The sequence below is a fragment of the Populus alba genome, chromosome 1 (genome assembly GCF_005239225.2).
Source record: "Populus alba chromosome 1, ASM523922v2, whole genome shotgun sequence".
Classification (NCBI taxonomy): Eukaryota; Viridiplantae; Streptophyta; class Magnoliopsida; order Malpighiales; family Salicaceae; genus Populus; species Populus alba.
This window is the reverse complement of record NC_133284.1, coordinates 46,471,876-46,486,217: the sequence shown is the minus strand read 5'-3', so window position 1 is coordinate 46,486,217 and position 14,342 is coordinate 46,471,876. Positions and strand designations below refer to the sequence as shown.

Below are 14,342 nucleotides of genomic sequence, written 5' to 3'. Positions count from 1 at the left end.
GAAAAACAACTATAACCACACTTCCACCAAATCTTTTATAAATGTTTTTTGCTATACATAAACTTCAACTATAATTTTTACTAAACACATATTCAATCCAACTAACCACAACTAACTATATTTTTAAAAATTTATTTTTTAAAAATTACAATCACAAAAACTACTTTCAAAATGTAATGAAAATGAAGACTACAAGTTGTTTCTTCTTCAAACCAAGACACTGCTCTTGAGTTCAATATAAATAAGTAACCTGAAATGTTTTTCTAATTGTCTATATGGTCATTATAATCACTATTTGTATAAGCAATTAATTCTTCACTTCCTTCCTTCCCGTATAATAAATCAAAATCAATTGTGGCTTTAAATGATTTTTGTAACCCCTTTGCTACTTGCAAACGAAGATCAATAAGGCAGCTTACGAATTTTTTTAATGAGACTCGCCACAAATATAACATTCAATTGAGTGGCTATTAAATGCATAAGTTGATTTTACTTCCTTGAAACTCAATTAAGGTTTCAGATCACTCGAGTTCAAGTCAATTCATTAGATAGATTGGGTTTTATAATTATTATTTTTTTAATATAAATATTTAGGTTAGTTTATATATGCTTTAATTAATTTTACGAATTATAAAATTAATAATTATATAAATCTTTAGTAATTTTAAGATTTATAAAACATGAATTAATAATTTTAAAACAACAAATCTAAAATATAATCAATTAAATTACGTCCCAGAATTTTCATCAATATTTTTCATATAGGCGAGGGAGGCTTAATGCTGAAGGTAATGATGTACATCCTTACAACCTCCCACACAGTATAACAACTCCCCCAAAGCGGAACCTCCTCGCCACTTTCGTGCTCAAAAAGACAAACAAGGAAGCAACCGAAAAGAAAACACATCGTTGTTTCTTTCACCTGATGAAATGGTATAGTACCAGAACCAATCAAACACATTTATGATGATTCCGTTTTATTTTATTTATTGCTCTCACACTTTTATTTTCTTTTTTACTATAAAGAAGCGCGTTTTTATTATTTGAAAAACTTAAGAATCTTCTTGAGTTTGACCCTTAACGACTCCTCCTTCTCTTTTACTTTCAAGATTCTATATAACCCCTCCCTTGTAACTTTACACTTTAGCATTTATTTTATTTTGGTGTTTTATTTTTTCTGTTTGGTTGGCGAGAAAATCAAAGAGAAAAGGAAAAGGAAATTTTCATTTTGATGAGAGAAAAAATGGAAACAAGATTTCGTCGTGACAAGTTATCTTCTGGTTCTGGAAGTTTGAAAGAACTTAAAAACTCCTTTCGTATTGTTTCTAGAAGGTTTTATTTTGTTTTTTGTCATATTATTTTAGTAATTACTACAACTGAATAGCTAATTCTGATAGTTTTTTTTTTTTTCTTTTGGAATTTGCAGTAAGGAGTATGCTATGAGAGATGAGAAATTGGCGAAAGTAATAAAGGAGTTTTATATTCCTGATTACATTGTTGCGCCCGAAGAATCAAATTCTAGTTTATGTTCTGGTGCTTCCGATGATGAGGACGATGCACCTTCATGTCCTGTGATTGTCTTTATTAATTCAAAAAGTGGAGGTCAATTAGGAAGTCAACTTTTAATTACTTATCGCTCACTTCTTAATCAAAATCAGGTGATTGTGATCGTGTGTTTTTTCAGTTAGTTTTTTTTTTTTTTATTGTAAATTCTGTAATTAGGAATGTGTATGTTTGGTTGTAGGTTATTGATTTGCGAGAGAAAAAGCCTGATAAGGTGTTGCATGAAGTTTATGCAAGGTTGCACAAATTGAAGTGTAATGGTGATCAATTTGCTGCTGAAATTGAGAAGAGATTGAGAATTATAGTGAGTTAGTTAATTAATGATAATTAGTGATGCTGTGAACTAATTTGGTTTTGTTTTTATTGTTAGTTAATTGTCTGATTGAATACTCTTATAATCTATTAGGTTGCAGGTGGGGATGGTACAGCCGGATGGTTACTTGGTGTAGTTAGTGATCTTAAACTACCGCAACCTCCTCCGATTGCTACTGTGCCATTGGGGACTGGAAACAACCTCCCTTTTGCATTTGGATGGGTAGGATTTATGGATCTTAATGAATAAAGTATCAATGCTAGTTTAGCATAGCGCCTTTTTTTTTTAATCTCTACTGATAAATTTGTCACCGATGTTGAACTGAATCTGTATTCATGCAAATTAAGATGTTAATCTGACTGTGAATGAATGTCGGGTGGCATTTAAGAAGTTCTGTTCTGTAGTATGTTTTTGCTCGGCATTCGAAGCAGTGGCATACTTGCAATTTTATATCATGTGGTTTTTATTTTTGTTTTTTTTTTCTTCAGGGGAAGAAAAACCCTGGCACAGACCGCTTATCCGTGGAGGCATTCTTGGAACAAGTAAGGACTGCCAAAGAAATGAAAATTGACAGGTATACAACATTTGTTATGTTTTATTTAGGCTTCCATTCGATACATATTCACTAGCACAATTGCAGAGACAGACATGGAAGTGAACCCGTAACTGCAGATGTTTCTGGTGCTATTACAGAGTGAATATTGACACCTTTTTGGTTTCTTTCATTGTCTTGCTAGGGTTCATGTACTCTAGCTGAGTAAACCTGAAAATCGAGAGGACTGAGAGCCCAATTCTTGAGGGAAAAAAATTAGAAATCATTTGTATGTTGGCCAGAACATTTAAAAATCTTTTTAGTAAATTGCTTAATTCAGTTCGGAAATGTTATCTGAACATATGCATAACCTTTTTCTAGCAACAATGATATTGCAAAATATTTGATATGCTGGTTAAAAACATCAGTGTTATACTTTTAACGTATGTTTGCCTTCCTACTTCCTGTCCCTTAAATGAATTGTGCATTGGGAGTTTAAGAACAACTTCAGACAACCTCAAAATGTGGGATCGTACTGTTGATCTTTTAGCCTGGCCTTGAATTCGTAAATAGTTCCATTCTGCTTCCTTATACTTGCAGATGAGATTCATGCCTGTTTGTGTTCTCTTTGTTTTAATTTTTCCCGTAAGTATTACCAATGCTGTTTTTTCTTGTCAGTTGGCATATTATCATGAGAATGAGGATTCCAAAAGAAGGTTCTTTTGATCCTATTGCGCCCCTCGAACTACCTCATTCTTTGCATGCATTTCATCGGGTCTCTCATTCAGATTCATTGAATATGGTAAGTTTTTGGTTGCATGCTGTGTGTGTGGAGTGTGAAAAATGAGGAGGAAACTATTCTTGATGCTTGTTACCAGATACTAGAGGGCTAAGTAGAAACCAAAATTAATATCAATGGTGAATTTATGTGCCACCTAACAATTGCAACACAAACATACTGGAAAGAACATAATTGGATTCTGAAATGTGAATCTGAGAACTCATATAATCTATCTCTGACTATTGCTTGATTTCTCGTGGTGTTTGTGCTTCACATTAGAAATTATTTTCTTATTTGAAAATTTTCTTTGGGCTATTGTCAGGATGGTTATCATACTTTTCGAGGGGGATTTTGGAACTACTTCAGCATGGGTAAGAACTTTAAGAATGTCTTGAAGACATTCATGCACGTGTCTTATTATTTCTATCAGTCTGTGAGGGGCAGATAAAGTTCATTTAGTCTTGAGGAGAGGTGTGGGCTGGAAAATACAAACAAACAGCAAAAGAATGTGGAGTTATTTAGGAATGCATAAGAAAATAATATGTGAAAGTGAACATTTTTTCTTGTTTGTAGCAGGCGGTCTTTACTCATTTCACGTTGCTGACTGCTTTTAAAAATAACTTTTTTGTCCTGCTCAGGAATGGATGCTCAAATATCATATGCCTTTCATTCTGAGAGGAAGTTACACCCAGAAAAATTTAAAAACCAATTAGTTAATCAGGTATGATGTTGGATGTTTCAAATTCTGTTTGTTTGGCAAGCATGACAATAACATATTGTGGTCTTAGCTATGGTTACTTTGGTTTCCCCTCAATGTTCTAGTCAAAATTTGGATTATTTATCCATGTTGTCCTTATATACGGAGTGTGATTAGTGGTTTCGCGTGAATATGATAATGCCAGAGTAATGAAATATGTAAAGAACAAATGCTAGCATTGCTTATGATCACTTCAACAATGAGAGCTTTTCCATAAATTTCATAGTATATTTAAGTCATCTCATCATTAGGAAGCAGCCATGTGTATGATTGATACTGAAACATCCTAGAAAGACTGTCTTGCAGCACCTTAAATGGGTCTATACCTCACACGGAATAACTAATAAGCGTGAATATCAGTGGGGTTCTTCCTCCATCTCTAATTTATGCCCTCTTATTTAGCACACACAAGCATATATATTACAGTTATAATTTCATTTTTACAATGCATACTCTGATATATTTCTATTATTAAAATCCTTGAAAAAATGGAATTACTTATTATCCCTCTTATTTTTCTTGGTTGAGTCAGAGTACTTATTTCAAGCTTGGATGCACTCAGGGATGGTTTCTTACTTCTGTTTTTCATCCCTCTTCACGGTGAGTATATAGATAGATTGAAAGTTTTTCCTAAAACTGTAGAGATTTCTTTACTTTTTTCCCTGTAAATATTATCAGCAACATTATGAAGAAGAATATACTCTTATTGTTCTTAGCTAGATGTTGAAGTGGAAATTTGATATTTGATGCCTATAATAGGTGGATTTATATTCTGATGATTTAGTACCATGGACACATTGTTTAGCTGTAATATTATACACTTATCATCCTCCTACATAACTTAATATCTTAGCTTAATGTCAAAGACTTGGGGTTGGCTATATGAATCCTGTCATTACATACTGAAGTTTTAGCTTGATCTTCAATTTAGTTCTTCTCCGTTTGCAATAACATTTTGAGATCTGTGGCGAGAAATGTTCTTCAAATTGATGTTTCTGTTTGTAACAATGACTTAGTTTCAATGCAGGAACATAGCACAGTTAGCAAGGGTTAAGATCATGAAAGTAGGACAAAGTCAATGGGTGGACCTCGATATACCTCGCAGGTGAAATAAGATGTCCATTTTCTCTTACAATCCAACCTTCTGCCCATTATCCACGATTCCAGTTAGCTTGTACAGTCCGGCCACCTATGAAGTTAATCATGAATCATGAACAATATATGAGTATTCTTAATTTAACTTTGGGGACTTGGCATCTACATTCTCATTCTTTTTTTCTTTTTCAATTTAAAGAAATAGTATGGAGAAAGTCTACATATGGCTGATTTCATCAGATTTAGGTTTTGTGAAATGGTTTTCTTTTTGAACTTACTCAACTTACCTCAATTATAATGAATTGCTAAATTTAGCACTTAAGTAGCATCGATTTAATTGAATGGTTTGAAAGAAGAAATACATGGTTCTTGTGCCATTGAGATTGGTTCTCTGTGGTTACCAGGGAATGTTGTATGACTGCATTCTTTGGATAACCATTTGGAGCTTAACACTTTATCAAAGAGATGTAACATCATGCATGAGCTTCTGGGGTCAGTCAGCAAACGTCATGAAAAATTTTCAATCATTGCCTTTGAAACTTTAAGATTGGATCTTCAATTTTTCCCTAATCTCTTGAATGTTCTGGGATAGCTAACCGAGCATAATGGTAATTGGGATTTGGGAAAATCATGGTTTTCATCTGATAATTTTAAATTATTTTCTGGAAGTTAGAATTCAAAGATTTTGGAATTTTATTTCTCTAGCTAACTGCATTTTTCGATTCTTGGATGTGTCCATGTCTCTTATTTAATTTAATATTAAATCCTACTGGCTTTTGAGCTCTCTTGGCAATAACTGTTCTAACCTGCATTGAAGTGCTTGGAACTTTAGTATTTCTGAGATCGCCTGTAATGTTATATTTTCAGATGTGGAATCATAGTTTATATAATATGTTCTCTTCTCAAACCTACTCCTTTTGACGTTGGGTTCCTTACATAAATGACTCTTGAGATGGACCAAGCACTATCAAAACATGAAACAAAAGACTGAATGGAATATCAGAATCTGGAAAGTAATATTTGAAGATCCTGGATGTTCTTGTGGGGCCTTTTCTTTTTTCATTACCTTTCTAATTGTGCTGTAATATCTTATTCTTCACATAACCTGGATAAACTATTTTAATTCCAATCAGAATTTGGAGTCTCGTTTATCTGATAATTTTCTTTGATATACAGCGTCAGGTCCATTGTTTGCCTCAACTTGCCTAGCTTTTCTGGTGGATTGAATCCTTGGGGAAAGCCCGGGCACAAGAAACTGCTTGATGTTAGTTCTGATCTCTTTCTCTCTCTTTGTGCACCTCTGTCTACATTGCGTGTGTGCACATTCCCATTTATAGATGTATTATGCTTATTTACATGTGAATGTATCTGTTCTGATACATGACCAGATCATGCTGAGTTTTAATCCAAGTATTTCTTAATTCTTATCTACCCTTGGTAAAAATATATAAAAAAAGTAATTCTCGTGTACGAATTGCTGCTAACTCTGGATATTTTTGTGTAGAGGGACTTGACACCTCCATATGTAGATGATGGATTCTTTGAGGTTGTCGGTTTCAGAAATGCTTGGCATGGGCTTGTTCTGTTTGCTCCAAATGGACATGGGACTCGTCTTGCACAGGTAGCAAAAGAGTTTGAATTCTTGCATTAATGAGTTTTAGCCGACTTTTCTTTTTATCTCACGTTGTTCCAATCCATCTGAACTCTCTTGTCCGTCTCTCCTTCTATGGTTTGGGTTCTATTTTTCAGTCCTCTCTTTGTGTGCAGGCACATAGAATACGCTTTGAGTTCCGTAAGGGTGCAGCTGGCCATACGTTCATGAGGATTGACGGGGAGCCTTGGAAACAGCCCCTCCCCGTTGATGATGACAAGGTTGTTGTGGAAATCTCTCACCGTGGCCAAGTGACCATGCTCGCCACTCCATCATGCCGATCCAGGAGCGTGTGTGACCCATCCTCACCTACCTGTTACCAAGAGGAGGGCAATGACAGCGATGAAGATTGGGAAGAAAGGAGGAAATTTGGAGCTGCAGACACGTTCAAACTTCCCGATGGGTTTGATATTGCTCAACTTAGTTAATTTATCAACACGCTCATTGCCCCTTTTTCAACCGAGTCACTCACCATTTCTTCCCTTGCTGCAGCTACAGCTGAATTGTTTTTCTTCTAGGCTCGTAGATAAAATGACTCCCGACGACAGTCCATGACCTTGTAAAAATCCATTTTCAAATGACTAGAGATTTTTTCTTTGTGTTTCTGGAAAGGACAACTAAGATTTAGAAAGCCTAACTCACGATATTTTATGACCATAAAATCCTTAACGGTAGCTCTGTCATTAGCAAAGTCTGATTCTGCGTTCACATCAACGATGAGTGATCAGGTTGGAAATGTTGAGGTGAAGAAATCAGAGCTATTTGCAGACAAAATTATGCATCTGGGCTGTGGGGTCCCGATACAGGAAGGTTTTAAATGACGTAGTGTAGAAAAGAATAATCGACGGACGCATCGACCGTTGCGCTAGCCAGAAAACAATATTATATGGCTCTGGTGGACTTTTGGCTCTGTACATGATTGTCAGCATCTGTAATGATAATTCTTCAGCCAGGACCATGAGCATCTCTATGTTCCAATCCCACCTGTCGAATACAAAACAGTCTTAGCTAGTACAAATTGAAATAATGATTGATTTTTTTTTTTTCCCAGTCTGTTGACAAAGCATGCGTGATTTTATGGCTTGAAGAATTGAAAGAAAAAAAAGAGTACATGACGGTGGACAGGTACGAAGATAGTAAAAGCATTTATGCTCCTTCTATGTTTATTCGACCAACAATTCCGCTACATATATGCAAGATTTGATGTACCCTTTTTTTCGAGAATTTAATTTAATTATTTTTTAATATAGATTGGGTGAGATTATAATTATTTTTTAAAATATTTTTTATTTAAAAATATATAAAATAATTTTTAAAAAATATATATATTTTTAGTATTAGTATATTAAAATAATTTAAAAAAAAAATTTAAATTTTAATTTTTTTTTAAAATATAAAAATAAACGGTAACTTATTCATAACTCCAAACCGCTGGAATTGGTCCGTTTCAAGATATGCTATTTACTTGAGAATTGATCGTTGAAAATTATCTTCCAAAACCACCCTTCTTCCTTCCCTTTTCCTCTGTCCTGTCCTTCTCTCTCTCAAGCGAGTTACTGGTGTTGCTTTTGACAACTCGGTTTATTTTGCTGGATTGCACTTTTTATTCGTCCTCATCAATGTATTTTACCGAGGTTGTTGTTACTTTATTTTAAAATATATTAAAATAATATTTTTTTATTTTTAATATTAACACATTAAAATATTTAAATCATCAAGATAAAATTTCTTTTTCTAAAGCGTTTTTTCACAGTAAAAACAAAGTAAGGAGGTAGGTATTGTTCTTCTATTCTTATATTATGAGGATTTAATTATTTAAAAATGTGTTTAGTATTATGGTAGTTTTTATAATTATAATTTAAAAAAATTATTTTATAAAAATTATTTTTGATTGATATTAGTTTGATAATTATATATATTTGGTTACAAATATAGTTGAAATTAAAGTTGAATAAAAAGTAATTTAATATGTTTAATTAAGAATGTTTTTCAAATTGATGTTATCAAATTACTAAAAAAGATATATATTAATATTGATAATTTTTAATTTAAATATTGTAGATTTAACTACTATTATTACATCATAAATAAATAATATTTTATATAAAATATTTTTAATTATTTCATTAAACTATCTACATTTCCATCACATACAAAATTCATCCGACAAGGACTACAGTTTTCATGGTTGTTTTAGCGTGCAACAAAATTAAATAAAATATTATCAGGAACAAAATTGGAATTACGGTCAAATTCTACAAATGTTACATCATCTTGTGATCTCCTTTTAATTTATGTAGTATCATTGAATAATATTAAATACTAAAACACAATTAAAATTAAAAAAATAAATTTTCTTTTATTAGGTCGAACTCAATCCTATGCATTTAGGTTTGGACCGAATCCGGACCGGCCATGAATTGTGGAGGCGTTATCCATTATTCACGTGAACAATATAGGATGAATTAATTCACTATTCACATACGGTATAAAAAGAAAAACAACTTGAAGTTGCTCTCAGTTAACCTACCTTTTAAATGCAAATTATACTATATCTCATAAACAGAAAATTACATTTTATAATTTATCAAATGGTTTTTTCCATGATTTACTTCAAAAACAAAAACAAGAAATAAACGTCGTGTGGCAATCTATGTGGGTGTCGTGTGAAATACAAATTGTGTGAGCTGTGCGTGGTAGTTTGGTTTTGTGAGTCATTAATTAAATTATAAGTAATGATTTATATTTCATAAAATTTGTGTATTTGGTATTTTACTTTTTGTACATTTTAAAGAATCATAAATTGAGTTAGATGGTTTTGATGAGCCAGAAATAGAATGGTTTTGATTACCGACAGCTTGAACTATGTAACTTTCATTTAATCGTATTTTTTGTTCTTGAGAAAACTATATTTATTTAGGTTTGAAATTTATCTAGGGTCAAAATTAAATGGAAACAGGGGCAAAGTTAGAAAAGAAACTTGAATCTAATGTCCCATTTTAATGGAATCTTATAATGTGAAATTTCATTCCAAACATAATAATTCAATTAGTAAATTGATTTATTTATAAATTTGAATTCAATTTTATTATAAAATTGGTTCCAAATAACGTGTTTTTGTCATGCAAGTTTGAATAATGAATGAAAAGAAATGTTTGGAGCGGAAATGTTTGACAGATTATGCATCAGGCTACCTAATTTGTGAAAAAAAGGAAAGAGAAGAAGAAGCAATATGCTAAAATATACATAGGAGGAAAAGTTGAAGAAAAGGGATCGAGTGGTATTGTTTCAGAACATCTGTTGTTCAATACAAGAAGATATTATGCGTGCATTGATGATCTATTTATCCTCCAAGACAAGAAAGCCCAGTAAATGTGGTCACAAAGGGTAGATTCTCGCGTTACCTTTTCTTATTTTCAATAAATTAAATCTTTAATTATTATGATTTCAACACATGTTTATAATAACAATAACAATAATAATTTAACTATTTGTTTTTTTTTTCTATAATTTTGAAACCTGTACCAGACTGGCGGGTCAACCCGAGCTTGAAACCGGTCTGAATCTAAGTAAAAACTTGTTGGGAGTTGGTTCAACAAAACCCAATTGACCTGACGAGTCAATCCAGAACCCAAGTAATCGATCTAGATAAACCCAACTGAGATCTAGCCTATATATATATATACCCCACACACACACACATTAAACGATATCATTTAAAGGCTAAAACGATGAAAATTACCTTGGAATATCTGCAGATGACGGAGGAGGATGTAGAGAAGGGAAACCTAACATACAAGCTTGAAGTTTTCTTCAATTCCTGCATACTTCATGGATGGAAAGATTCTATTGTCACTTTACAAAGCACCAACGAATTTTCTTTGTGGTCAGAAAACCTTGAAATAACAAGAAGATGCATTGAAGCGATTGTCTCTAAAGTCTTAACTCATCCATCAAAGGTGAGTTTGTCGCGCATTTACTTACTCTAGAAGGGAAAGAGATGACGAGTCTTGTAATGGAGCAGAGAGCCAGAGACATAAATCACCAAGCAAAGGGTGGTGGGCTGAAGATATGGCAGAATTAGGCATAAACCTGTATTGGAGAACCATGATAGCAGGCAAGTCCGGTGGAAAGATGCCATCTAGTCTCATAGAGGAGGCCTTGAATATTTGCATTGCTCGATGGAAAGATGTTGTCTCTCCTTTTTTTATTCTTTGTCTTTTTTTTTTTTTTTCAAGTTGATCCAGATTGATTCATCTGACCCGTAACCTAATTATTAAACCAAAATCAAATTAGATTTCAAAACTATACTCTTTTGTAATCTAATTTTATTGCATTCAAATTGGTGTGAAGATTTGAAACATGTTAATCATCTCCCTTCCAAAGGTTCAACATCATAGTAACCTTTTTTAAAAATTTTATGATAATAGATATAAAAAAAATTGTGTTTGAAATTATATTTTATTTTATAAAATTTAGTTTTGATATCATGTTAAATAATAAAAAAAAAAAAAAAATGAAGATAATGTTTTATTATTATTGCATAATGCCATTAAAATAATCATAGAAATAAGTTTAACCTATATATATATATATATATATATATAGCTATACAAAAAGAACTAAAAAGAAAATGTAAAGAATATTTCACTCTTAATAAATAATAAAACAAAATAACTCTACATTTTTTTTTTCTTTCCTTGTCAAGAGACAATTTTACAAACTCTACATAATAAAATATCCAAAATAAACTAAATATTATTATTATTATTATTATTATTATTATTTTATAAGGAATTTCAACAGTTTAAAATCCTTTAAAAATAAAAAAAATTAATAGGAGTTATCAACTAAAATCACGATGTGAATTATCATAATTGTTAAACTAGTTGGGGTTAATAAGATAATTATAAAAATTTATGGATAAAAATTTAAATTTAATAAAAAAAATTTGAGTATGTGAAAACGGGTTGATTCAGTAATATTTTTAATAATTTATTAATCTAATTAAACTTGATTTAATTCAACATAAAAAAAATAAAAAACAAATATAAACACATTGTGGGTATCTTCAAATGCAAGTAGGTTTAAAATTAAAAACATAATATTTTATATTTAGTATATACTGTCTAAAAAAAATATAGTCTTCGTTCATAATTTTGTTGCAAGTTTGAAATAAAAAAAGTTAAGCATTTTTATTTGAATAAAAATTGGTGATAGACAACGCGTTAGGCTACGTGTTTGTGGATGCTACTTAGAAGCGCCGCTACGTGGCAAGTTGTGCATGGAAAGGAAATGATTGATTGCCATCCCTTATTAGCACGTGGAGGGATCTAACAGGACCACAGCGGATGATAAGAGTTTAGCTTAGTCCCCTCTGTTTTAGGTCAGTCCTTATTAACTCATTGCATGTGTATTTGAATCCCATTTCTTTTAAGCACTTTAATTTTAAGTCCAGGTTTATTTATCCCCTAGTGTATTCTAAAAATTAAATTATTGATAAAAGAGAAAATCATTAAATTTTTAAAGTAAAAAAATAAAATTAGTTCGATGCTAATTTTAATTACCAAAATGGTTAATTCTAAAGTCAATAAGTTTTATGAAGCGTGAGGAGTTTTATTTAGGTGTTCTTTCACTTTTAAATTGCATAAAAAAATAAATTTGACATGAAAAAATATTTTTTATTATTATTTTAGGTTGATTTCAGGTTTTGGGATTGATTTTTGGATTATTTGAAGCTATATATGAGTTTATCAATGGTATTTAGAGTTTTTTTTCTGAATGTTTTGAGTAAAAACTGATTGAAAATAAATTTTTAAACCAAAACATCTAAAATTTGATTTTTCAATAATCATTCTCACTCAAAAGTGGGCTAGCATATGACAACATCTATCGATGTAAAAGATATATTATTTATATTATTATTTTTTAAAAATTAAAAAATAAATAATATATCATATGCCTTTTTAATATTAGATAAAAAAAGGGGGTCTTTTCATCCACCTTTTAAGAGAATGTTTGGGAAAAAAATTATTTTTTTTTGTAAAAAATTAATTTTTTTTATAAGTTTTGGATTCATTTTAATGTGATGATTTTAAAAATAAATTTTTATAAATAAAAAAAAATATTTTAATATATTTTAATTTAAAAAATAATTATAACTACATTTCAAAACAAAGAAAAAGGCTCACAAAAGAGAGGCTTAGCTCGCAGATCAAGCATTTTTCGAGAATCATGGGAATGGTGTGGAGTGTGAGGCATGCATATTTATGTGCCATGTGCCTTTTTTATTTTAAAAACAATTATTTAATGTATTTTAACCCCTTTAAGCTTAACAAAAATATACATTATTTTATTTTTTTAATTATCATCAATGATTTTTTGTTGCATTTATTATTGCAAAATAATTATTAATTTATTTAATTAAATTTACGTGTAATATTTATTATTTTCTATTATTATTATTTTTTTTCCAAAAAGCAAGTTCTTAACGCAAGCATATTTATTTTTCAGGCTAGAAAATAAAATTATCTGCCCCTGGAATGAAGTGTACGCCATGTAGCTAGTACATAGATATAATTATATACACTGTGAATCTCTAAAAAGTCGTATTAATTTGATAAACAGATTACCTTTCAAAAATTGCAGAAGAATTATAGGACCTTTACTAATATGAAAAGCGTGACTAATATTAAAAGCCATCATCTCAAATATAGATATAGATATGTGCATTTTATAATGGAAAATCTACCAAAACCTACACTGCAAGTGCAAAATATAGAGAAGGATAGATTACCCTTTTTATTATTATAATAATATAATCTTTAAAAATATTTCTAATGTTTTCAAGGCATCTCAAATTTACTATTTTTTTCATAAATACTTTGTAGAGAATGTTCAATATAACTATAGTTTTAAAATCCGGCTTGGTGGATCGACCCGAAATTAGAACTGGGACTAGGTTGAAGAAAAAACAAAGAAAAAAAACTTGTGTATAACTCGACTAACCTGACAGGTTGATTCGGCAAGACTCAGTCAAAAACCTGGTTGTAACCTGTTGGTTTTTTTTGTGCATGAGTAAAAATAAATTTATTCACTAACGCTAAAGTCAAGAATAAAAATATTAATTTAAATTGATTTTTTTATATAGCTACATGATATTTACCAATGTCAGAGTTGGAAGTATCTATAGTTGAATATTCATTGATGTCAAAGTCAGGAATATTATACACAACAGTTCAAATTCCCTTGGACTGCTAACTCTTAGCAATATTTTTTTTATAGATACATAATATTTACCAACGCTAGAGTTGGAAGTGTCCATAATTGAATATTTATTGGCACCAGAGTTAAAAATATTACACCCAACTTTTAATAATTTAAGACAGAACTAACATTGTAGCTGCCTCAAGCAAAACATTTAAGTGATGATAATATCTTTTTTTATGTAACCAGTCTTGTACCAAAAAAAAATTTTTTTGTTGATAAGTCAAGGTTTTCTGATGACTATATTACTAGGTAATGACTTTTTAAATAAGACCATTTTTCATTAAATATGTTGCCAAAAATCTAAAAGATTTTTTTAAGTTCACCGCAGGTGTGACGCAAATAATTTAGTCTCCCTTCATATTTATTGTTCATAGTTAATGC

The 14,342-nt window shown here is 30.9% G+C and overlaps 1 protein-coding gene across 2 annotated transcripts; it reads left to right on the top strand.

Annotated features, from left to right (window-relative positions):
• Positions 1-809: 809 nt before the first annotated feature.
• On the top strand, positions 810-7,329 carry LOC118058613 (diacylglycerol kinase 1). 2 transcript variants are annotated; one of them, XM_035071337.2, is made up of 13 exons: positions 810-933; positions 1,427-1,658; positions 1,745-1,867; positions 1,970-2,098; positions 2,365-2,450; positions 3,087-3,210; positions 3,512-3,560; positions 3,828-3,910; positions 4,479-4,546; positions 4,974-5,051; positions 6,218-6,305; positions 6,546-6,662; positions 6,809-7,329. In XM_035071337.2, the coding sequence occupies exons 1-13, from the start codon at positions 926-928 to the stop codon at positions 7,118-7,120; spliced, it is 1,497 nt and encodes a 498-aa protein (XP_034927228.1). In that variant the 5' UTR covers positions 810-925; the 3' UTR covers positions 7,121-7,329. The 2 variants fall into 2 exon arrangements, with proteins under 2 accessions (XP_034927228.1, XP_034927227.1); XM_035071336.2 differs by lacking the exon at positions 810-933 and adding an exon at positions 1,062-1,332.
• Positions 7,330-14,342: the final 7,013 nt, after the last annotated feature.

Bases quoted from the DNA above. Each gene is read 5' to 3' on its own strand.
- LOC118058613 (XM_035071336.2), top strand. From the start codon at position 1,232: ATGAGAGAAAAAATGGAAACAAGATTTCGTCGTGACAAGTTATCTTCT. The intron at 1,659-1,744 runs GTGATTGTGATC...GTTTGGTTGTAG, and splicing joins CACTTCTTAATCAAAATCAG to GTTATTGATTTGCGAGAGAA. The intron at 2,451-3,086 runs GTATACAACATT...TTTTCTTGTCAG, and splicing joins AAAGAAATGAAAATTGACAG to TTGGCATATTATCATGAGAA.